Source organism: Camponotus vicinus, unplaced genomic scaffold, assembly GCF_025532165.1.
Source record: "Camponotus vicinus isolate PSW18456_S1 unplaced genomic scaffold, iyCamVici1.0 SCAF_14, whole genome shotgun sequence".
NCBI classification, from domain to species: domain Eukaryota; kingdom Metazoa; phylum Arthropoda; class Insecta; order Hymenoptera; family Formicidae; genus Camponotus; species Camponotus vicinus.
The window spans coordinates 7,305,001-7,332,480 of record NW_028141950.1 but is presented as its reverse complement, the minus strand read 5'-3'; the positions used below and the strand labels follow the sequence as shown (position 1 = coordinate 7,332,480).

The following is a 27,480-nucleotide window of genomic DNA, read 5'->3' as shown; positions in this document are numbered from 1 at the left end:
CGATTTAAGGTGTATGTTATATATTAATGAAGATACACACGAATTTGTAATCACATCGCAGACATTTGGTAACACTCTACGGCAAAGAAAATTAGATTTTTGTATTTATTTTGATCGTTTTTTTTATACTTAATAAAAATAGCATTCAATTTTATAAGGTTGAATAATTCATTAAATCAACGAGTAAATACATTTTATAATAAATGAGTAAAAAAAATAAATTTTATTTATATTTTCATGCCAAGAATCGAAATTTTGTTTACTATATCCGTTTTGTTTTTTAGATAATACTAGGATAATACAAAGCGTGCGCTTTGCGCGCGCCACTTATTCTTTTTCATTATACATTTTTAATGATATATGCATGAAATAATATACAAAATAATATCAATATAATGGCAATCACTGCAAAAGAACGTCAATGCAACAAGATGTCAGGAATTTTTGAATTAAAGTAAATTATATAATACAAACGCTTAACAAATATAATAATGTCAAGAATAAAAACGTTTCAAAAGATAAAATAAAAAATGATGACACAAGAAGCTAATGGTAAAGCATCATGATGTCGAATGTACAAATCGAAACGTTTATATTATATAATTTATTTCAAAAATTTTTGACAAAAACACTTTGTTGTGATATATTAACTTTATATGTAACAAATTCCTTTCGAACATTATCGTTCTTGGTATCATAATTTATATATTATATATTAATACTATACGCTAAACAACGCTACATTACACATTATCCCCTGCAAAAATCACCGTTCGCTTTTAATACATTCTACAAGAAATGTATACGAAACTTTCTTCACGCGTTCATTCACATCAGCTCATCATATCTGTAAATTACAAATTACTTTCAATTCAAAATTAAGTCTTATCTTTTTCTATTAGTTATCAAATTTATTTTTTAGATTTATTATTATATAAGTAGGTTACGTTCTTCCACATCGCCCATCCGTTCGGTAACAATATTTTTATACATATATATTTTTTTATAACATTAATATATTATAATTTAAACGTTTGCTGCTTTATTTTTAGCATCTGTGGCAAAATCTATGAATACAAAATCGTGCCGGATTGCTTGAAATGCGGATATTATTTTACAATTTGCATTTATAATTTTAAATAATACTAAAATATTTCATAGATTTATGTTTCATTGAATTAATTAATGATTACAGTTACCATCGATCATGTCTATTATTAAAACTTTACATCCATCTATTATTTTAAGATAACATTACTCCATCGATGTAACATTTGATGTGTTATTTAAGTTCTCTCTTCTTGTCATTTTATAAATTTTTTCATATACGAGTTTTGGCGCATCCTTTACCCATATATAATCTAATAGGGACTAAATGGAATACGGTTTTCAATTTCATTCACTGCAGTGACCAGTGCACGGTACAACTTCTTCAGATCCTTGAAAAAATATTTTTATAAGTTATTGTACTCGATGTTCGACCTCCTTTATTATGTAAATTGAAATTTAATCTGTATACAGCCGAATCACTCTCTATATTATTATTTTAATAGCTATGTTTTCGTTATCTACCTTTTAGAGAATAATAAATAAATCTGATGCTTTATAAAAAATATTTTAAAAATCAATTTTATTACACGTGAAAATAACAAGGTCATGTGATCATTTCTTTTGACAAACATTAAAGATCTTTCATTGACAGAAATAATAAAGATTTTAATCCTCGTTTCTATAGATGAATATACTGTCGAATTGATGACACTGTCAAGATTGAATCCGTTGTTAATCATTTCAGTAGTGTTTATGAGTGTTTTTGACGTTACAGCTACCGGCGTCGCAATGAGATGTCCGCAAAGTAATAACAGATATAAAATTCCCATTAATCTCATCCAGGAATGATTCAGTAACGAAACAGATAACTCGAGAGCTAGCTTTGGAGTAGCGGAATATACAGGGTGTCCGATTCGTGAGGGACCAAACGAAAAGTGATGATAGATTGGGTCAAACTAAGAAGAAAAGTCCTTTACCATTTTGCAAAATTCGCAATAATTATTAAGTAATAAGCAAAAATGTCCCGGCGCATGAGAAATAGTAAACCGCTTGTAGTGTGTGATTATTAAGTGATCAAACGAAAAGTGGTGATAGATTGGGTCAAACTGAAAAGAAAAGTTCTCTACCATATTGCAAAATTCGCAATAATTATTAAGTTATGGGCAAAAATGTCTCAGCGCATGAGAAGCGATCTGTCTATCGCTTCTTATACTCTGAGACATTTTTGCCTATAACTTAATAATTATTGCGAATTTTGCAATATGGTAGAGAACTTTTCTTTTCAGTTTGACCCAATCTATCACCACTTTTCGTTTGATCACTTAATAATCACACACTACAAGCGGTTTACCGCTTCTCATGCGCCGGGACATTTTTGCTTATTACTTAATAATTATTGCGAATTTTGCAAAATGGTAGAGGACTTTTCTTCTTAGTTTGACCCAATCTATCATCACTTTTCGTTTGGTCCCTCACGAATCGGACACCCTGTATATGTTAACGACGAAGAGAAGCAAAATACGCGAGAACATATGCGTACAACTGCATTTTATATCCTATTTATATTATTATATTAGAATGAATTGTCATTATTTTACGATTATTTTTATTAACTGGAAGAAAAAGATACGGAAAAAAGACTCATGAAAGTTGGATGTTACACATTTTAATAACATATACCTTCAGTAATATATACGATTGATGGTGATTATTATTTTGACGTAACATTTGACGTAATATTTAAATTCTCTCTCTTCATGATCTTGAGAACTCTTTCGTATACGAGTTTTGGCGCATCCTTGGCCCATAAAAAGTCTACGTGATTAAACTTGGGCCACGATACTTCATACATATCCACTACGTTGGGCAGTAAATGGTACAATCTCCTTACATCCTTGAAAAAATATTTTTCTAAGCGATTCTCCTTAATCTATCTTCCCCGATTATACGCACAAAAATTGATACGCAGCCGAATCATTCTTTACTTTATACATTTTCATTATCTAAAAACACCCACTTACCTCTGTACTGATTAACCAGTCATTGGCGGAGTAGAGCAACGCGATTGGTACAGTGATGTTCGTTAAATTGTAGCTCGGAGGTTCCACCGAGTTATAGATCAATAGATTTTTCGCGCGACCGTAATCATATTTGCGAAACTTGCCTGTTTGAAGTCCCTGAACATAGTGTGCTATCATCTTAACCGAAGTGCCAGCGGGATCGTGACTCATGATGACAGGCTCTAGGGCCTAAGAAGAAATAACAAGGATATACAAAGATTGATCTGAAGCGTAATCGTGCGAATTGGAATGTACCCAGCAAACACCAAATAACAGTTATATAACATGTTATGTAACTGTTACATGTTATGTAACAGTTATATTGTTAAGTGGAAAATTACAACTAACAGTTTACATAATATATAACAGTTATATACATGTTATGTAACAGTTACATAACATGTAACAGTTATATACATGTTATGTAACAGTTATATTGTTAAGTGGAAAATTACAACTAACAGTTTACATAATATATAACAATTATATACATGTTATGTAATAGTTACATAACATGTAACAGTTATATACATGTTATGTAACAGTTATATTGTTAAGTGGAAAATTACAACTAACAGTTTACATAATATATAGCAATTATATACATGTTATGTAACAGTTACATAACATGTAACAGTTATATTGCTGAGCGGAAAATTACAAATAACAATTATATAAATGTTACTTCGTGTTTACTGGGTAACCTTCCAGATTTTGATTGTGACGGAATTCTGCGACCAAAACTTTTGCTGAATTATTATAAATATATATTATATATGTTACTCACGTAATTAAATTGCTTGTAGTCGTAACCGAATATCGTAAAAATTATATTGGCGCAGATACTCTTGGTGAAATCGTGGGTGCAGCCATACTTCGCAAGTAATCTTACAAAATCGCTCCTCAGAAATTCACCATGAAAGAAAAACTGCATCATTCTCTGCAATTGAAGCTCTCTCTTAATTATAATATAATTTCCTTTTAATTATTTGATTGTAAAATTTATTTTACAAGAGATTTTTAGAAGATTAGTGTTTTGAGGATTAAAGAATTAATATCTTTTTTCTTGATTTATATTGTTTATGTTATATTAATACTAATATAACATAATATGTTATATTAAAATATAATAAATTATTAATATTAATTTATAATATATTATTTATATTAATGCAATACATCAATTAATATATTAATTTACAATAATTATTATCATATATCAATTAAATATATTAAATTTATTGTTTTATATATATTTTATATTATATTAATTTTCATGTAAAATTATTAAAAAAAAAATGAATCTCATGTGTTTCACATATAATTTATCATAGAATTATATAATAGCATTATAAAATTTTTTTTCGTTTCAACACGAAAGGATATTATTTTAAAATTATTTTACATCAATAAATTATTCTTTAATAGTATTCGTATAAATTACTGTACCTTAAGTCCTTTCCAAAAGGGAACCAAGAATCGTATCGGGCTTTGCATGTGGCTTACAAAGGCTGTCGGCGCGAGGCTAATCATCATTTGCACCATTCGAGCGATTTCCGGACGTTCTGATACCATCACGTAAAAAGTAGTTGTGCCCATAGAATGACCAATGTACGTGTGCAACGGTTGCGATCTCATGTTTGTGATAAATGTAATCATCGCGGGTAAATCGTAGATGCCCAGTTCGTTAAAGCTGGTTAAAAATTCAATCGATATATCACAAAATATGTAAAATATATAAATAATATATAAAATATATGAATATATAAAATATATAAAATATATAAAATATATAAATATGTACTCGATCACACATACACGCACAAAGAAAATAAATATATTATATACATATGCATATAATACATATATAAAGTGTTTCATAAAAGCAGAAACTGAAATTTTGCACAAAGAATTATTTACATCAACGATCAAGAAAAATAAAAAAAACATACATTATATTGGCGCAATAAAATGTAAGATATTTTTAATGATGCACATTTTCGAAAAAATAAGTTAATATATATAAATTTTAATTAAAAAACAAACCCTTGCGTCTTACGTCAAATTAAAACAAATATTGTAACAATTATTATTATCTTATTTTTATAATACCATTATTCCTCTGCCAGTACCTAAAATCCCAAAATGTCGAATTCGACGGAGATAGGGAAATGTGCGCCCTAGAGTAGGTATTACCACGAAAATTTCCCAACCAGACATCGTACCCTTGGTCCGCTAATAGATAAACTAAAATTCGGAAGAAGAGAAACATCCTTTGCAATATTTATAATATTTTTTCAATCAATAAATAGGACTTTCAATAATGTAATATAATATAAACATTAAAACAAACTAAATAAATAATAATCACGTGATAAAAAGACGAAGATAAAGACAATTGAAAAGTTCATTTATTTTATTGTATTTTTTTCATGTAACATATAATTTCAAATAATAAATAAAATTATAACATATAATATAATATTAAATTTCAGATTTTCTCTGTAGCATTTTCGCAATCAAAGTGAAGTGGTCTCGAGAATCTCTCAATTAAAAATGATTGATTAAAAGGTTGATTAAATTCGTACCGAGAGCTTTGCCTTTGCCAAGAATAACCCAATCGGCGGAGCTGCCTAAAAGACCGTGCTGTAGCAGTACTGGTACAGAATCGTTTCTACCTGGGATACGATGTAATGTCAAAAGATAGCCGTCCTCCGTCATTATAACATGAGCCTCTGCGGGATAACCTGCTCTTCTAATCATCTCCAGCTATAGAAAAAATATAAAATTGAGTTAATAAATTTTATTAAAATAAATTTATGCGACAAAATTGCACGAGATATTTAATTTCTAAATAATAGACCGTCTTTTGTGCATTAAATATAAAATTTTTATCTCTTGCTCTTGCTCTCTCTTTCTCTTTCTAATAAATAAATATGGGAAATAATTATAATAAAAATAATAAATAATAATAAAATATTTCGAACAAAATTAAATAATTCAAATAAGACACACGATTGTAATTTGCAGAAACTACAGAGCAAAATTTCTTACAATTAGCATAATAACTTTATAAATTTATAAAATTTGTTTTGAAATATTTAAATTTTGAAAGGATCTTTCTTCTTATGTTTTTATATTTATTTTTTAAACCACTGAACTTGAAATAGTTGTAATAATTTTATTATATAGATAGAACTAACAATAGAATTTTAAATTTTAAAAAGCAAAAAAAAGACAAACACTACATGTTAACGGCGATATATAATTTTGTGAAATTTATATTTTAACTTTAATCTAAGAGCGTCAATAAAATAGCGTAATATAAGATCGTTTTTAATCATTCCTTGACAATATTAATGAGAGCTAGTCGAAATAAGAAAAATTTTAATCCTCATTTCAATAAATTATAAAGATACACTTACCGTGTTAAGAATAACATCAGGATTAAATTTGGCATTGTCCGATCGTTTCCAATTAGGCAATATTAATCCCTTCATGAGCGTAATTGGATCAAAGGCCATATCTGCCGGCATCGCACCGAGATAACCGCAAAAATATAGCAAATATACGATTCCGATCAACCTCATTGTATCGAAGAGAGATTCAATAAATAGTAAAAAGAGAGATGATATGAGAGCCTTTCACGGCATTTACTGCTGGAATGAATCATTCTTCTATTCAAGATCACTTTTTATCAGCTGAAAAAAGAAGCACTATCACGTTATTAGTCACACGATTATAGGACATTACAAAATACATATGTTGAAGATAGATTGTCCAAAGTATAGCGTAAAACAAAAGGCGTATAAAAGTAACGCTATACAATAATCCCGTAATATTTTTAATCGTTTCAATTAAATTTTTATCTGCTGTTTTATATAAAGTTGTCGCTAACTCTTTATCTAGTCCAGAGAAATAAATCCTCCTCTCTGTTTAAACATTTTTCTTTCTATGTCTGTTTTACTCCATTATTCGAAAATTTCTTCAAAGACTGAAAAGTGAATGTTAGTGTCCAAAACAAGACTTTGTAATTGTAACTGTGATGCAATTTATTTTAACGTTTATATTATTTTAATTTATATAATTAGATATATAATTATGTATAAATATATACAATTATATATACAATTATTGTAGGGAATAAATACAATTATAGCAAAGTATTAAGTAGAATATAATATAGTTTCGATACGATCCCCCCCCCCCTCCATCGCAAAAACTTAAAAATTCACTGAATCGATTGCTTAAAAGTAAGTCTAATTCTCTGCTAATTTTCTTGCTAATATTTTATAGATACATTTTTTAAAATAAATTTTACTAGACTAGCGAATACAGTCATCAATCGTATCCATTATTAAAAATATTTAACATGTAACATTTATCTTTTATTTTGATTATTGATGTAACGTTATTTGAATTTTCTCTCCTCATGATCTTGAGAACTCTTTCGTATACGAGTTTTGGCGCATCCTTAGCCCATAAAAAGTCTGCGTGATTGAACTTGCGCCACGGTACTTCGTAAATGTCCACTACGTTGGGCAATTCGCGGTAGAGCCTCTCCACATCCTTGAAAAAATATTTTTGTGAATTATAACATGCGATTTTTTAAAATTATTCTCTCGATATTATGTACAAATTTCTTCTATGTATGACTTGTACACAATTAACGTAAAATAATCACTACGTATTTTTTTATGTTTATTATATCTACTCTCTAAAAGTGAATCAGTGAAAATATCACTAATTTAAACAGTAAAATAAGATTTCACTGAGAATCAGTGAGTATTTTACTGATTTTCAGTGGAAAAGCTTATTTTTTTGTTATTTTATCTTATATCTCACTGATTATGGTCAGTTAAAATAAAATTCACTGTAAAACCAGTAAATTTCACTGTAAAACCAGTAATCGCTAGTTCGTTCGTTTACCGCTACGATCGCTATCTCTCTCGTATTTAGTTTTAGTCATAAGAATTATATAAAGTTTGCAAAGAGCGACAGATAAAATTAAAAATATTACTTCGATTTAATTTCAGATGTTAAATCGATCTTATGAGTCGGACAAATAAATGTCTGGCGACTTAATGAAAATTATTCGTTCGTTATCTATTTAAAATAGCAAGTTCAATATGCATGTAATATAAATAAAATAAAATTTTTGATATAATAAATATTTAGTAAATATATATAAATAAAATTTTTAATTTTATATGAAATAGATAGAGGGATGAATTGTAGTTTAATATTACTGACAATAACGAAAGAAATATTACTGATTGAAACAGTCAAAATTATTAACTAATTCTTTCAATAAAATATCACTGATTTACAGTGCTGTACTTATAACTGCTGTAATTAGTGACTATTTACTGTTTTTCAGTGATAATACACTGATTCACTTTTAGAGAGTATATTTTTATTATCTATTTTTTCGTTATTTACCATAATGTTATCCAGCAAGTCGCCAGGGCCATAAAATAACGCGGTCGGGATCGTTATATTCGCTAGATTGTATTCCGGAGGTTCCATCGAATTATAGATCAATATGTTTTTCGCGCGACCATAATCGTAGTGGCGAAACTTGCCCGATTGGAATATCTGAGCATAATGCACCAGCGTATTAAATGAATTGCCAGCCGGGAAATGACCCACGATGAGGGGTAGCAGAAGCTATAAAACGCAGACGAAAGCTAAGAAATAAAAACTAATAAAAACATACATACAAAGTTTAATCTAAAGCGTGATCGCGCTAATCGAACATAATGATCGAAACTTCGATCATGATATAAAGTTGTACTTCGATTGCGATATACAATATACATTCGCGAAATTATTACTCACGTAATCAAACTGCTCGCGATCGTAGCCCCAGATTATAAACATCACGTCGGAACAGATATCTTTGATGATGTTCTGGTCGCAGCCAAATGTTAAAAAAAATCTCACAATATTGCTTAGCAGAAATTCGTGAAAAAAAAATCGCATTATCATCTAAAATAGAAGATTTTTTAATGATAATTTACTTGTAATTTTGTTTTTCTTTATATTTTGACGGTAATAATGAAAAATAAATGAATAAATTTTTAAGCATTTTCTTTTATAAAATTGAAATAATTCATAAAAGTTTCTTTAATTTTAATTTTAATTCATCGAAAAATTTCTCGTTAAAATTAAAAACTACAATTGTGTACGAGGCAATCAAAAACAAGATGTAAAATGGTAAGAAGATATTTATGTTTCATCTTTTCGGCATATTTTTTCGAAAAGATCAAACATAAAATATCTTCTAAATTTTATTCAAATAATCAAATGCACATTTTATAAAATAACTTTCTCAAATCTTATTAAAATATACATAGAATGTAGTATAGTTCGCGTATTATTCTTAATGACAGAGAAAATTGTCTGTTAAATTTTTTAACGTATAACTTTAATTAATCACGAATTAAATTTATATTAAAATAAATTTCATTCACGCAATAATATTAGTTAAAAATGTAATTTGTATTATTTGACTATTTTAGTTGCATATAATTGAAGAATTATTTATATCCCGCTATTTTTTCACTTTAAAGTATATCGTTTATAGTGTGTATCGTGTAAAAACGAGATGTAAAATAATTGTTTTTCTTTGTTTTGCCAAAAATATATTATTTTATATAGTTATTGCGTGATAATAAATTATTTGAGTTAATTAATAGTGTCTTACTTTACCTTGTAATCTTTCAAGAAAACCAAATATTGTATCGGACTTGTTATATAGTTTACAAAAACTGTTGGTGCGAGGCTGATCATCGCTTTTACCATTCGAGTAATTTCCGGACGCTCCGTTGCCATTATGTAAGAACAAGTTGCGCCCATCGAATGACCAATAAAGGTATGCAATGGCTGCGATCTCATATTTGTAATATATGTAATCATCGCGGGTAAATCGTAGATGCCCAATTCGTTAAGGCTAATCAAAAATTCAATCGATATACAGTCATAAAATATGTAAATCCCCATAATATATAGCATAGCACAGTATGTAATAAAAATATATGTTCACATATATGTATAATATAATGTATATATTTATATAATATGACACGCGTCACAAACAAACTACAGGCTCTGATATTTTTAAATTTTTCATCTAAAAGTAAACATCTTTTTTCTTTAGCATAATTTCCAAAAAGTGCAACGTTTTCGAGATAATTATTTTTTATATGCCAATATATGGTGCGTTTTTTGATTTTTTATTTGAACGTGATATACAAAATTATAATAATTCTAATAATTAAATAAATATTAAAATTAATTATAAGAAAATTATCGAAACTTTTTGAACATAAAAATCCAAGAAAATGCAAAATTAATACATTAATCTATTGGCTTCCGGTTTCGGAGAGTGTGTGAGTGACAGGTGTGAGAGTGTGCGGTCAGAGAATTGTAAGAAAGTAACGGTCAGAGTGAGAGGAGTATCTGAGAGTGTGGCGTGGGCTGCAAGGGAGAAAGAGAAGAGTGGCGAGGAAGGAAGAGGAGGAAAGGGGAGTGGAGGCTAAAGAGAAAATACAGAAGGAAAGAGGCAGTGAGGTTAGGAGGTAGGGTGGCATGTGGAGACGGGAGTGTAGGAAACGGGTGCAGAGAGTAGAAGGCAGGTGCAGAGTCACTAGGAAAGACACTAGGGAAGGCGCTGACGGCGGGGACAGTTCGCTTAGGCCATAGAGTCTGTAAGAAGCAAGGTAGGATAGCGGAAGATAGTTCTAGGTAGTGATAGAATTTGAACAGTGAAGAACGGACAAGAGATGGAGGATGACGGTAGAGAGGGAAAATTAAGAGAGGGTGAGGAGAGAAGATTGGGAGGGGAAGAGGGAAGGAGAAAAGTAGGAAGGCCAAAGAAGTTAGAGGAGCTGGGCAAGGAAAGGAGAGGTAGTACAGGATGTATTGAGGACTTCCTAAAGAGGAAAAGGGAGGGGGCAGGAGATGAGGAAAAGGAGGAGGATGAGTGGACGTTAAGGAGGAGTAGAAGGTCGGAGAGGTTGCGGGAAGAGGGGATGTGGTTGGAGAAGGAGGAAATAGGTAAAATGATAAATGAGATGGGGGAAAAAATGATGGAGAAATTTTGTGAGGAGTTTAGGAATTTAAGGTTAGAGATATTGCAAAGGGATAAGGAGTGGAGAGAGGAAAAGAAGGAGATAGGGTTAAAGATGGAGACCATGGAAAGAAAAATAAAAGAGCTAGAAACCAGATTGGGGGAAAGGGAGAAAGAAGCAGAGGGAGTGGGGGTGGGGAGTATAGGAGGTTGCATAGGCCTGGATGAAGCGACAGTAGATAAGATGAAAGGAATAGGTAGGAAGATAGAACTAAAGGAAAGAGAGGAAAGGAGGAACAACATAGTGATTCGTAGATTGGAGGGGGAAACAGGAGAGCCAGAAGTGAGGGTGAAGAAAGTGTTTGAGGCCATAGGGGCGGAGGTAAAGATTGAGTGGATTAGGAGGATTAGGGGGAAAGAGGGGGGGAAGGGGAAATGGTGGTGGTAAGGCTAGGAAGCAGGGAGCAGAAGAGACAGGTGATGGAGAAAAAGAAGGAGCTAAAGGGGAAAAAGATCAGAATAGATGACGATCTAACGTGGGCTGAGAGGAGGATGAAATGGAGAATTGGGGAAATAGCGGAGGAAGAAAGGAAAAAAGGCAATAAGGTATGGACAGGGTACGGAAAAATCAGAATCAATGAGTGTTGGTGGAGATGGGATGAAGAGGAGGGGAGACTTAGGAACTGGAAGGGGGAATTAAGGGGAGAAGAAATGGATAAGGGGAAAGGAGAGGTAGTGAATGGGGAGCTGAAGATGTTAGAATAGATTATGTGGGGGAGAATAGAGATGAAGGGGGAAGAAAAACGAAGAGGAAAGAGAGGGAAAAGGATAGGAGTGAGGGCGAAAGAAAAGGAGAGGGAGGGAAGAAAGGGGATAGAGGAAGAGAGGGGTGGAAAGTAGGCTTCTGGAATGTAGCGGGGGTAAAGAATAAGGAGGAAAGGTTTTGGAAAGAAATTAAGAGATGGGAGATTGTAGTAATGGTGGAAACTTGGGTTGATGGGAAAGGCTGGGACAGGGTAAAGCGGATGTTACCAAAGGGTTATAGGTGGGAGAGACAATTAGCGAAGAAAAAGAGTAAAAAAGGAAGACCGATGGGGGGGATAATTATTGGAGTAAAAGAGGAGGGGGGAGTAGTCTCGGTTATTGAAGTAGAGGAAAAAGAGGAAGGGGTGTTGGCAGTAGAAGTATGGGTGGGCGAAGAAAGATGGAGGATAGTAGGAGTGTATGTGAAGGGAGATATGAAGGAAAAACTAGAAGCGTTGGAGGGATGGCTAGAGGAGCAGGAGGAAAGCAAATGGACAATAATAGGGGGTGACTTTAACGCGAGGACGGGGAAGTTGGGAGGATGTGTAGAGGAGGGCGAGGAGGAAGGAAGAGTAAGAAAATCAAAAGATGGAAAGGTTAATGAAGAAGGAAGGAAATTGATAGGGGGGCTAGAAAAAAGGGGATGGGGAATACTGAACGGAATGGTGGAAGGGGACGAAGAGGGGGAATTTACATATACTGGGGGAAGAGGAGAATCAGTGATTGATTATGTGGTAGGGGAGGAAAAGGTAAGGAAAAGGGTGGTCAGGATGGAAGTAGGGGATAGCGTGGAGTCGGATCATCATCCAGTGGTAGTATTTTTAGAAGGAAAAGGAGAAAGGGCAAAGGGGAGAGGGTTGGAAAATAAAGAAAGAAGGGGGGGGAGATGGACAACAGGAGGAGGGGAAAAAATAAGAGAGGAGATAGACTGGGAATTAATGAGAGATAAGGGAGTTGATGAAGAGCTGGAAATGAAAATAGGGAAGATAGGAGAGAAATTGAAGGAGGGGGAAAGAGAAAGTGAGAGGAGGAAAAAGGTAGGATGGTGGGATGAAGAATGTGAGGGTAAAAGGAGAGAAGTGAGGAGAACATTAAGAGAGTGGAGGAAAAGGGGGGGGAGGGGGAAAGGTATAGGAAGGAAAGAGCAGAATACAAGTTGCTATGTAAAAGGAAAAGAGAGGAGGAAAACGAGAGATGGATTAAAGAGGCGCAGAAGGTAGGGACGGAAGGGGAGGTATGGGGGATAGTTAATAAGGAGAGAAAAAGGAGAAAAGGGGTAAATGAGGAGATAGAAGGGAAAGAATGGAGAGAGTACTTTATGAAGTTGTTAGGAGGGGTAGAAAGTAGGGTGTTAAGAGGAGGGAAGGGAGGAAGGGCAGAGGATGGAGAAGAGGATCTGAAGAGAAGAGAGATAAGGTATGTTTTGGAGAAGTTGAAAAAGGGGAAGGCGACGGGGGCGGACGGGGTGCCAAATGAGGTATGGAAGTGTGGGGGCGAAAGGATAGATGAATGGATCTGGGGCTTCTGTAACAGGGTTTGGAGGGGAGAAGGGTGGCCGGAGCAGTGGAAGGATGGAATAATTGTTCCTTTAGTGAAAAAGGGGGCAGGAGAGAAGGTAGAGGACTATAGAGGGGTAACGTTGATGCCAACGCTATACAAAATATATGTGGGGGTGTTAACGGAGAGGTTGAAGGAGGAGATGGAGGAAAAAGACATGGTACCTCAGAATCAGACAGGTTTCAGGAAGGGGATGGGAGTAATAGACAATATTTATGTTTTAAATTTTCTGGTGAATAGGCAGCTAAAGCGGAAAGGTGGAATGGTGGTGGCGACGTTTGTGGATCTAAAGGCGGCGTTTGACTCAGTGGACAGGGAAGTGTTGGTGGATGCAATGAGGGGAAGAGGGGTTAGGGAAGGATTAAGGATTAGGATAGAAGAGGTATATAGGGAGACAAGGAGTAGAGTGAGGGTAGGAGAGAAACTAGGAGAGAATTTTTGGACAGCAAGAGGAGTGAGGCAGGGATGTCCAATGAGTCCGTATTTATTCAACCTAGTTTTAGCGGATGTGGAGGAGGTGTTGAGAAGAGGTGGATGGGGAGGGGTGAAATTAGGAGAGGAAAAAATTTATTGCTTGGCATATGCGGATGACATGGTGCTGTTGTCAGAAAACGAAGAGGGGATGGCACACATGTTAGGGAAATTAGAGGGGTATATGGATAGGAAAAGGTTAGAGGTAAATGTGGGGAAAACGAAAGTTATGAGGTTTAGAAAAGGAGGAGGGAGGAGGAAGACGGCAAAGTGGAGATGGAAGGGGAAAGAAATAGAGGAGGTGAAGGAATTCACATATTTAGGATATAAGATGCAAAGGAACGGAGGACAGGAGGCGCATGTGAAAGACAGGGTAAGGAAGGCAGGGGCAGTGATAAGACAGGTGTGGGGGATAGGTAAAAGGAGGTTTACGGGAGATTGGAAAAGAAGAATTTGGCTGTGTGAAAGGTTGGTAGGAACGGTAATGGAGTTTGGTGCAGAAATATGGGGGTGGAGGGAATGGAAAGAGGTGGAGGCAATGCAGGAAAGATGGATTAGGTGGACGTTAGGGGTAGACTGGTGCACACCGGGGTATATGGTAAGGGAAGAAACGGGGAAGGAGAAGTTTAGGATAGGGACGGGGAAAAGGGCAGTAGGATTTGAAAAGAAGCTGGAAGAAGGGAGAGGTGGAGGCTTAGCGAGGAGATGCTTTGAGGAAGTGAAGAGGAAGATAAGAGAGGGAGGGGAAATGACAGGGTGGGAAGAGGAGAGGAGAAAATTTTTTGAGGACAGGGGAAAAGGAGTGAAAGAGATGGAGGAGAAAAGAGGAAGGGGAGAAGAGGTATATGATGGATGGGAGCAGAGGGATAGAGAGATGCAAAAGGAGGAAAGATGGGAAAGGATTAGAGATTCAAGGTACAATAGATGGTATGGGGAGGTGAAAGAGAAGGGAATACCGGCATATTTGGAAAAGGGATGGGGGGAGAGTAGATGGAGGAGGGTGATAAAATTTAGGCTGAATAATGAGATGAGAGGAGCGAGATACTGGGAAACAGAAGAAAGGAGGAAGTGTAGGCGATGTGGGGGGGGTGAGGAGACATGGGAACATGTACTGGGAGAATGTAGAGGAGAAGGAAAAGAGGGGAATTGGTGGGAAAGAATGGAAGAGATTTTGGGTCAGGAAGGGGATGGGGAATGGTGGATGAGGAGGATAGAGAGTGAAAGAGAGATGGAAAAGGGGGAGCAGGGAGGAGAGGTGGAAGGAGAGGGTATGGTGAATGGAGGGGAGTGTGTGGAATGAAGGAGAATATGTGGAGTATGTGGGACCGGAAGTCGAAAGTTAGGGATAGATCTCTCTCTCTTAGATAGGTTAGATAGGGTAGTTTGTAAGTTAGAATGTAAGGCAGACATAAGCCGAGGATAGTAATAAGTTAGTAGTAAGCAAAGCGAGCGGTTGTAGGATAAACGTTGTCTTCCCTGCGCGGTGAAGTACAGCATAGGCGTTAGGTTTCCGCTGTACGATATACGGTGTATTTTTAGTTTTATTTTAGTTTATTTTTATTTTTATTTTTATTTTTACCATATTTCTTTATCTCTATTTACACCTTGATATTTTGTATTATATTGTATTCATTTTATTTTTGTTTTTATCTTATATTTTTATTTTTGTATTTTCTTTTGGTTTAGTTGGATTTGCATGATTCTGTATTTATTCTGTGAAAAGGTTGTAAGAGGTTCGGGTACGCTCCTCGGAAAAGCGCCTTCAATCCCCAAGGGGACGAATAAAGATATCTAATCTATACATTAATCTATTAAAAACTTATAATAATGATATATTAAAAAATAAGGCATCAAGAAAATGATCAATTTTCATTTATTTTGCTTTGAAAGAAATGCGTATCTTATTAACAAAAAATATAATTTATATATCTGTACTCTATCTATACTTTGTATGTTTATAATATACTATGTAGAGACTATTTCTAGATTAATGCAATCTAAAATAACTGCACACAGATATACAAGTAAATAAAATATATAATAGAATATATATAAATTCATCAGATCTTTGTGTTTGACGCCAAATTAAACAATTATCATTATATTATTTTCCAAGTATCATTATTTTTATTTTATGCGAATACCTGAAATCCCAAAATGTCGAGTTCGACGGAGACAGAGAAATATGCGCCCTGGAGTAAGTATTGCCACGAAAATTACCCAACCAAACATCATATCCGTGATCCGCTAATACGTAAGCTAGAATACAAAAAAAACAATATCTTGTAACATTTGTTAACATTTCTATCTTCTCATATAATATTCTCATGTATATTTTACGATATCTTTATGTGCTAATATTTTTTCAATAATAGATTAGGGTCGAATTGATGTGTAATTTACTAATTATTACTGATAAGGTAAATAAATAATTGTAAATATATAATATATGTAATTATATAAAATATAAGTATGGAAATAAATAAATAAATAAATAAATAAATATACATGTATAAAATCTGATAAATTTAAAAATTTTCAAAAAATAAGATGCATTAAAAGTTGTATTATAATTAGAGTGCACTAACAAATTTTTTTCGACATTTAAATTCGGGAGTTTCTCTTAAATCTCTTCTCCTAGCTTTTCGTTAAGAGTCAACAATATAATCTCTTATATATATAAGGATTAATTAAAAGATCGTTACCTAATCCTTTCCCTTTACCAAGAATAACCCAAACAGCGGATGTGCAAAAAAAACCGTGTTGCAGTAGTACAGGTAGAGAGCCATTATCACCTGGGATACGATGTAATGTTAAGAGATATCCATCCTCGGTCGTTGTAACATGAGTTTCCACAGGATAACCCGCTTTTCTTATCATCTCCGACTGAAAAAATAGAATCAGCAAACAAAGAGATAGTGAAGTTGACTTAATGTTACAATACATTTATGATAAAGTGAGTATAATATTTATTCTCGAAATGATGAAAGAGATATTTTTATAATAATAATAATATGAATATAAAATATCATTATGTAATTAAGAAAGTATAAAGAATAATTATATATTATAATAACAAAAGTAAATACACATGAGATACAGAACAAAATCAAATAAATATTAATCTAATTAAATGTATAATTATAAGTTGTAAAAATTATAGGAAGAAGATTTTTTGCATGATAAATTGGAAAACTCAATAAAAATTATTTTAAAAAGAAGTTGTAAAAGATTATATTGTTATTTATAGATCATTTTTGCACCATTGCAATTAAAATGAAAAATTTTAATGATAAAATAAAACAATTAAAAGGCCAGCATATAGAGCGCATCATATTTATTATATCAATGATAATCAAAAGGCAAACATTTTGTTCCTGTTGGTCCTTTTTTTATATTTATTATATTAATAATAATCAAAATAAAGGCAAACATTTTGGTTCCTATTTTTGGACCTCATCAGCGCACAAATAAAAAACAATTAAAACATTGTTGTATATTCAATGACTTTAAAAATTAAACCAAACATGTCGATAACGAGCTATCATTCTTGTGAAAAAGATATGTATGTTATTAAGCAAATATCATTTAAAATCAATAATTATTATCCACAGAATATGATATCCAACATTGATAAACCTTGAACTGTAGAAATAAAAATTAAAGAACAATGAACATTCGTTCCAATAGTTCGTGTCATAGTTCATCGCAACAAATATGTCAAGGTGTACAAGCTCAAATACATGGAATAAGGTGCCTATAATAGAGATAATACATCGATATAATTTTAGCAAGCTTTTAATAAGTTTATATCGAGATGACAGTACAGTACAATAATTCAGTCGGTAAAAGATAAAAATAGATACAAAATGCATAAAAAATAAAATTAGATATAAAACTGACAATAAGTATAGCGAGATTAAAATTAAGAGTATAAAAACTATAATATGTAACCGACTAATGAAACTGAGCCAACATATTTCAAGGAGGAAGTATATACATTTTATAATTATTTTAATAAAGATAAGTAAATATAAGAATGTTATGTGTGTATACAAAATACTTAGGCCCGTATTTATAATCATGATTCTGCTGAGACACTCAGCTGAAACTAATCTTGAGATGTGATAACGTTTAATAAATGAATCTTAAGAATCAATATGGTATTCATTTATAATCTCGATTCAATAGAGATACTCAGAGGAAGTTTATCTTGAAATGTGTTGATTGCATTTCAATAATCGCTACTTGAGAAAAAATGACACGTGTACATATTAATAGTCTTTGGATTTCGTATCAGCTAAGATTTGAGTCGGGAAAAATTGCGTATTACTCAAGTGTGGTTCGAAGATGAGTTGAGGAAAAGTTGACAGAATTAATAGGATAATTTACACAGATTAATCATCAATTGATACATAGAAGTATGTTTATGTTTTGCAATTTAATAATATATACGTCTACTTAATAATAAAAAAAGTAATAAATAATATAATATAAATAATAAGTAATATAATATAAATAATATAATATAATTAATTAATATATAATTAATATAAATAATATAAATAATAATTTTACTTCGTAGTAAAAAAGTATTATACTTAATAGTGAAAATATTTTTATTATAAAATTTTTTACAATATGCAGGTTAATTAAAATGAATTGGATTGAAAATTATGAACAATATGATATATATGATTGTATATGACATATATATGTAAAATTTTTCTTTTTTTGTGTCGATGACATTCTGTCACTTTTGTATACAGGGTGAGCCATTTTAATTAACGCACGCAATTATTTCGGAAACAAAGCATTTTAGAGAAAAATGTTTCAGACAAAAGTTTTATGGTTTCGAGGGGGCCATAAGATGGTATCATTGGTTTGACACTGAAGAGTCATTTGAAGGTCACGTGAAGGTCACTTCAATTTTTTTAAATGGAACACCCTATATATTTTTGCACACTCTTGTAGCTTATCTCGAGAGCTTTCCAAAACACTATAATTAAGTACCTTTTCGTTAAGTACTTTTTGAGTTATGAGGCTTGAAATAATTTCTTAATTTTACATAAACCGTAAAATATCTTGTAAAATATTCATTTTTCGATTATCTTACCTTAATACTTTTACGTACAAAATAATGAGAGGAATCAACTGGTTTAAAGAAAACACATAGTTGTTTTGAAGAAAAAATATGTAATTTGCAATTAACAATTCCATATTTTTTCTTAAAAACAACTATGTGTTTTCTTTACACCAATTGATTCCTCTCATTATTTTGTACGTAAAAGTATTAAGGTAAGAATCGAAAAATGAATATTTTACAAGATATTTTACGGTTTATGTAAAATTAAGAAATTATTTCAAGCCTCATAACTCAAAAAGTACTTAACGAAAAGGTACTTAATTATATGTTTTGGAAAGCTCTCGAGATAAGCTACAAGAGTGTTCAAAAATATATAGGGTGTTCCATTTAAAAAAATTGAAGTGACCTTCACGTGACCTTCAAATGACTCTTCAGTGTCAAACCAATGATACCATCTTATGGCCCCCTCGAAACCATAAAACTTTTGTCTGAAACATTTTTCTCTAAAATGCTTTGTTTCCGAAATAATTGCGTGCGTTAATTAAAATGGCTCACCCTGTATATTCACTTATGATGTTTAAAAAAAGGTTACTCAAACAAGCGCGTATCGCTGCTTTAATCAATATTTTAAATCTCAAGACGAATTTCATGTGAGTAATCATTCCACTTTTCAATTGAATACAGTCTCAAGTGATCTTTAATCAAAATGTAACTATTGAATCGTTCGTATCTCAAGACACAAAACTTCAATTTGAGTATTTCACCTGATACGTTCTTGGGACGAGATTTGAGAAACGACTATAAATACGGACCTTAATATTTCACATAATACTGCATATTTTTAAAACAAAAGAATTTCATAATAATTAAACGATACTAACCATTGAATATTAAAACAGCCCACAAAAATAAAAAAAAGATTTAAATATCATTACAGGCATAATTAACGATGATGTATATTTTGTGAAATTTAAATTTAAATTTTTAATAAAAGAGCGGCGATAAGATCGTGTCCAATCATATTTTGACAACGTTGAAGAAAGCTATTCAAAATAATAAAAATTTTAATCCTCATTTCAATGAGTTGTAAAGACACACTTACCGTATCGAAAACTACATCACGATTGACTTTGATATTGTTCGGCCAAATCCAAGATATTTTCTCCATGAATGCACTTGGCTCGAGTTGATTGACATTTATCACTGTAGAGAGATAATAGCAAAACAACACCAAATACACGGTCCCAATCAACTTCACACTATCCATGAGTGGTTTAATAAATAATAAGGAAAAATGGACGTGAAAATGGATGTGAAAATGTTGCGATGTATAGGAATACATATTATATTTATTATATTATATTATATATATATATATATATATATATATATATATAGAGAGAGAGAGAGAGAGAGAGAGAGAGAGAGAGAGAGAGGGCGAGAGAGAAAATAAGTAGATCGTGAGAGAGTAAGAATACAACTGCGAGTAATAGTTGATTATATGCCATTTATTAATGCATCATCATTTTATTTCTCTACACACACACACACACACACACACACACACACACACACACACACACACACACACACACACACACACACACACACACACACACACACACACACACACACACACACACACACACACCACACACACACGCACGCACACGCACACACACACATACACGCACGCACGCACGCACGCACGCACGCACGCACGCACGCACGCACACACACACACACACACACACACACACACACACACACATATATATATATATGTATGCAGAGTGAGTTTTATTTCACGCATGAATCTTTTTATCATGCAAAAAATTACCGACTGCAATTGATGACTGCAAATAATAAATTGATCGGTACATGGATATCAGTTATTTGGATCAACTGTATCGAAGACCCAATATAATATATACAATTTAAAGTAAGTTAAGAGAATGCCGAGGTCCTGTTTCTATATACATTTTAATCGTGGAGAAACATTTATTATTCTGTGCAACTAATAAAAAGATCCCGATACAAAAAGAAATATCCCAGACAGCACAAAAAGGCCAAAAGATGTCTTAAAGACTAGAGGACTTTAAGTCATCTTTTTGTTTTTTGGACATGTGTGCTGTCTGAGATGACATTTTTTCGGTCAAACAGAACCTCGGCATCCTCTTAGAAGCTGTGAATCAATTTATGTGGTATGGATTTATTATTATTATTATTAAAGCTACGTAGTTACTATTATTATTAAATATATATATATTGTTATATTTATTATTATTAAATATATATGTTATTATATTTATTATTATTATTATTATTATTATTATTATTATTATTATTATTAAGTTACGTATACAGTGGTAGAAATACATATTTAAAAATTCAGTTCAAATTTAATACTTTACTTCTTTATTTAAAATTTTAATTCAAATTCCGCATTTAATTTTATGATAAATTTTTATTATTGTTTTATACGTTAAAACTATGCAGCAAAATTGTCTTCCTTCTTAAAATAAAATTAAGCAATTATTCCATAAGAAGTACATTCTTATAATTTTGTGAAATTTATATTTTAACTTTAAATATGAGAGCAGACAATAAGATAGCGATATAAGATCGTTTTTAATCATTTTTTACAATATTAAAGGGAGCTAATCGAAATAGGAAAAATTTTAATCCTCAATTCAATAAATGAATTTGTGTAAAGAATAAAATCAGGATTAAATTTGGCATTGTCCGATCGTTTCCAATTAGGCTATATCAATTCCTCCATGAGCGTAATTGGATCAAAGGCCATATTTGCCGGCATCGCATCGAGATGACCGCAAAAATATAGCACATATACGATTCCGATTAACCTCATTGTATCGATGAGAGATTTAATGAACAGTAAAATGGGAGATGATACGAGAGTCTTTCACGGCATTTACTGCTGGAATGAATCATTCTTTTATTCAAGGTCACATTTTATGAGCTGAAAAAGAAGCATTATCGCGTTATTAGTCACACAATTATAAGACATTACAAAATACATATGTTGAAGATAGATTGTCCAAAGTATAGCGTAAAGCAAAAGGCACATAAAAGTAACGCTCGTACGCTATACAATAATCTCGTAATATTTTTAATCGTTTCAATTAAATTTTTATCTGCTGTTTTATACAAAGTTGTCGCTAACTCTTTATCTAGTCCAGAGAAATAAATCCTCCTCTCTGTTTAAACATTTTTCTTTCTATGTCTGTTTTACCCCATTATTCGAAAATTTCTTCAAAGACTGAAAAGTGAATGTTAGTGTCCAAAACAAGACTTTGTAATTGTAACTGTGATGCAATTTATTTTAACGTTTATATTATTTTAATTTATATAATTAGATATACAGGGTGAGCCATTTTAATTAACGCACGCAATTATTTCGGAAACAAAGCATTTTAGAGAAAAATGTTTCAGACAAAAGTTTTATGGTTTCGAGGGGGCCATAAGATGGTATCATTGGTTTGACACTGAAGAGTCATTTGAAGGTCACGTGAAGGTCACTTCAATTTTTTTAAATGGAACACCCTATATATTTTTGCACACTCTTGTAGCTTATCTCGAGAGCTTTCCAAAACACTATAATTAAGTACCTTTTCGTTAAGTACTTTTTGAGTTATGAGGCTTGAAATAATTTCTTAATTTTACATAAACCGTAAAATATCTTGTAAAATATTCATTTTTCGATTATCTTACCTTAATACTTTTACGTACAAAATAATGAGAGGAATCAACTGGTTTAAAGAAAACACATAGTTGTTTTGAAGAAAAAATATATAATTTGCAATTAACAATTCCATATTTTTTTTAAAAACAACTATGTGTTTTCTTTACACCAATTGATTCCTCTCATTATTTTGTACATAAAAGTATTAAGATAAGATAATCGAAAAATGAATATTTTACAAGATATTTTTTACGGTTTATGTAAAATTAAGAAATTATTTCAAGCCTCATAACTCAAAAAGTACTTAACGAAAAGGTACTTAATTATAGTGTTTTGGAAAGCCCTCGAGATAAGCTACAAGAATATGCAATGACAAATAGTAGGTTCCATTTAAGAAATTGAAGGTGACCTTCATGTGACCTTCAAATAACTCTTCAAGGTCAAACCAGTGATATCATCTTATGGCCCCTTCGAAACCATAAAACTTTTGTCTGAAACATTTTTCTCTAAAATGCTTTGTTTCCGAAATAATTGCGTGCGTTAATTAAAATGGCTCACCCTGTATAATTATGTACAAATATATACAATTATATATACAGTTATTGTAGGGAATATATACAATTATAGCAAAGTATTAAGTAGAATATAATATAGTTTCGATACAATTCATCGCAATGAACCTAAAAATTCACTGAATCGATTGCTTAAAAGTAAGTCTAATTCTCTGCTAATTCTTACTAATATTTTATAGATACATATTTTGAAATAAATTTCATTAGACTAGCGATTACAGTCATCAATCGTATCCATTATTATAAAGATTTAACGCGTAACATTCATCTTTTATTTTGATTATTGATGTAACATTATTTGAATTCTCTATCCTCATGATTTTGAGAACTCTTTCGTATACGAGTTTTGGCGCATCCTTGGCCCATACAAAGTCTGCGTGATTGAAATTGCGCCACGGTACTTGGTAAATGTCCACTACGTTGGGCAGTAAATGGTACAACCTCCTTATATGCTTGAAGAAGTATTTTTGTGAATTATAACATATGATTTTTTAAAATTATCTCTTCGATTCTATGTGCAAATTTCTATGTACGACTTGTACACAATTAACGTAAACTAATCACTACGTATTTTTTTATGTTTATTATATCTATATTTTTATTATCTATTTTTTCGTTATTTACCATGATGTTATCCAGCAAGTCGCCAGGGCCATAAAATAATGCGATCGGAATCGTTATATTCGTTAGATTGTACTCCGGAGGTTCTATCGAATTATAGATCAATATGTTTTTCGCGCGACCATAATCATATTGGCGAAATTTGCCCGATTGTAATATCTGGGCATAATGCACCATCGTATCAAACGAACCGCCGGCTGGGAAATGACTCATGATAAGAGGTAGCAGATGCTACAAAAAGCAAACAAAAGTTAATAAATAAAAACTAATAAAAACATACATACAAAGTTTAATCTAAAGCGTGATCGCGCTAATCGAACATGATGATCGAAACTTCGATCATGATATAAAGTTGTACTTTGTTTACGATATGCATACATTCGCGAAATTATTACTCACGTAATCAAACTGCTCGCGATCGTAACCCCAGGTTGCAAACATCACGTTGGCGCAGATATCTTTGATTATGTTCTGATCGCCGCCATATATTAAAAAAGATCTCACAAAATTGCTTAGCAGAAATTCGTGAAAAAAGAATCGCATTATCATCTGAAATAGAAGATTTTTTAATGATATTTTACTTGTAATTTTGTTTTTCTTTAGATTTTGACGGTAATAATAAAAAAAGTAAATAAATTTTTAAGCATTTTCTCTTATAAAATTGAAATAATTCATAAAAGTTTTTTAATTTTAATTTTAATTCATCGAAAAACTAGTCGTTAAAATTAAAAACTACAATTGTGTACGAGGCAATCAAAAACAAGATATAAAATGCTAAGAAGATATGTTTGATCTTTTTTGCATATTTTTTTGAAAAGATCAAACATAAATATCTTCTAAATTTTATTCAAATAATCAAATGCACATTTTGTAAAATAACTTTCTCAAATCTTATTAAAATATACATAGAATGTAGTATAGTTCGCGTATTATTTCTAATGACAGAGAAAATGGTCTGTTACAGTTTTTAACATACGTCTTTAATTAATCACAAATTAAATTTATATTAAAATAAATTCCATTCACGCAATAATATTAATTAAAATTGTAATTTGCATTGTTTGACTAATTTAATTGCATGTAATTGAAGAGTTATTTATATCCTGCTATTTCTTCACTTTAAGTATATCATTTATAGTGTGTACCGTACATAGAGTGCGTAAAAACGAGATGTACAATAATTATTTTTCTTTGTTTTGCTAAAAATATATTATTTTATATAATTATTACGTGATAATAAATTATTTTAATTAATTAATAGTATCTTACCTTGTAATCTTTCAAGAAAGCCAAATATTGTATCGGACTTGTTATATGGTTAAAAAAAACTGTTGGTGCGAGACTGATCATCACTTTCACCATTTGAGCGATTTCCGGACGCTCTGTCGCCATTATGTAAGAACAAGTTGAGCCCATAGACTGACCAATATAGGTATGCAATGGTTGCGATCTCATATTCGTAATATATGTAATCATCGCGGGTAAATCGTAGATGCCCAATTCGTTAAGGCTAATCAAAAATTAACACATATACAGTCATAAAATATGTAAATATGTATTAAATATAGTATAATATATAGTATAGTATAGTATATAATAAAAATATATTCTCACATATATGTAATATAATGTATATGTGTATTTATTTAATGACACGTGTAACAAACAAACTACAGACTCTGATATTTTTATATATTTTATCTAAAAATAAACATGTTTTTTCTTTGGAAAATTTCCGAAAAACGTTTTCGAGATAATTATTTTTTATATGTCAATATAGTGCGTTTTCTGGTTCTTTATGTAAATATGGTATAAAAATCGTAATAATCTTAATAATTAAGTAAAATATTAAAATTAATTATAAGAGAATTATCGAAATTTTTTTGAACACATAAATCCAAGAAAATGCAAAATTAATATACTAATCTATTAAAAATTATATTGATATATTAAAAAATAAGGTATCTCGAAAATGATCTATTTTCCTTTGTCAAAAAGAAATGCATATCTTATTAACAAAAAATATAATCTACATATCTGTTCTCTATCTATACTTTGTATCTATGCTTATAATTAATGTACTATGTAGAGACTATTTCTAGATCAATGCAATCTAAAATAACTGCACACAGTTATATAAGTAAATAAAATGTATAAATGAACATATATAGGTTCATCAGATCTTAGGGTTTGATGCCAAATTAAAACAAACAATTATCATTATATTATTTTCCAAGTATTATTATTTTTATTTTATACGAATACCTGAAATCCCAAAATGTCGAGTTCGACGGAGATAGAGAAATATGCGCCCTGGAGTAAGTATTACCACGAAAATTACCCAACCAAACATCATATCCGTGATCCGCTAATACGTAAGCTAGAATGCAAAAAAAAAAAACAATATGTTGCAACATTTGTTAACATTTCTATCTTGTCATATAATATTCTCATGTATATTTTACGATATCTTTATGTGCTAATATTTTTTCAATAATAGATTAGGGTCGAATTGATGTGTAATTTACTAATTATTATCTGATAAGTTAAATAAATAATTGTAAATATATAACATATGTAATTATATAAAATATAAGTATGTAAATAAATAAAAAAATAAATATACACATTTCGACATTTGAATTCGAGAGTTTCTCTTAAACCTCCTCTTCTAGCATTTCGTTTTCCGTTAAAAGTCAACAATATAATTTCTTAAGGATTGATTAAAAGATCGTACCTAATGCTTTCCCTGTACCAAGAGTAACCCAAACAGCGGATGTTCCAAGAAAACCGTGTTGCAGTAGTACAGGTAGAGAGCTATTATCACCTGGGATACGATGTAATGTTAAGAGATATCCATCCTCGGTCGTTGTAACATGAGTTTCCACGGGATAACCCGCTTTTCTTATCATCTCCGACTGAAAAAATAGAATCAGCAAACAAAGAGATAGTGAAGTTGACCTAATGTTACAATACATTCATGATAAAGTGAGTATAATATTTATTCTCGAAATGATGAAAGAGACATTTTTATAATAATAATAATATAAATATAAAAAATATCATTATGTAATTAATATAAAGAATAATTATATATCATAATAACAAAAGTAAATATACATGAGATACAGAACAAAATCAAATAAATATTAATCTAATTAAATGTATAATTATAAGTTGTAAAAATTATAGGAAGAAGATTTTTTGCATGATAAATTAGAAAACTCAATAAAAATTATTTTAAAAAGAAGTTGTAAAAGATTATATTGTTATTTATAGATCATTTTTGCATTATTGCAATTAAAATGAAAAATTTAAAGATAAAATAAAACAATTGAAAGGTCAGCATATAGAGCGCAGATTGAAATGACAGTACAGTACAATAATTCAGTCGACATAAGCAGTACAAAATAAAATTAGATACAAAATGCACACAAAATAAAATTAGATATAAAACTGACAAAAAGTAGCGAGATTAA

At 31.3% G+C, this 27,480-nt stretch overlaps 1 protein-coding gene and 1 pseudogene across 3 annotated transcripts in view; both read right to left on the bottom strand.

Moving 5' to 3' along the window:
- Positions 1-204: 204 nt before the first annotated feature.
- On the bottom strand, positions 205-21,974 carry LOC145965329 (lipase 3-like; annotated as a pseudogene). Its single transcript, XR_014436669.1, has 13 exons — positions 21,811-21,974; positions 16,722-16,903; positions 16,161-16,275; positions 9,825-10,065; positions 8,952-9,101; positions 8,715-8,780; positions 5,699-5,879; positions 5,243-5,357; positions 4,560-4,803; positions 3,898-4,050; positions 3,072-3,299; positions 2,731-2,944; positions 205-1,439 (listed from the first exon to the last, which is right to left on the bottom strand). The product of XR_014436669.1 is annotated as a lipase 3-like (transcript).
- Positions 21,975-23,429: 1,455 nt separating this feature from the next.
- The window catches only part of LOC145965277 (lipase 3-like), a 5,243-nt gene continuing 1,192 nt past the window's right edge, over positions 23,430-27,480 (bottom strand). For both annotated transcript variants that reach the window (XM_083088708.1, XM_083088709.1), the window contains exons 2-7: positions 26,739-26,919; positions 26,267-26,381; positions 25,271-25,511; positions 24,401-24,550; positions 24,005-24,232; positions 23,430-23,832 (exon numbers count right to left, since the gene is read on the bottom strand). In XM_083088708.1, coding sequence (XP_082944834.1) covers positions 23,605-23,832; positions 24,005-24,232; positions 24,401-24,550; positions 25,271-25,511; positions 26,267-26,381; positions 26,739-26,919 — 1,143 coding nt within the window. In that variant the 3' untranslated portion in view covers positions 23,430-23,604. The remainder of the gene's footprint in view (positions 23,833-24,004; positions 24,233-24,400; positions 24,551-25,270; positions 25,512-26,266; positions 26,382-26,738; positions 26,920-27,480) is intronic.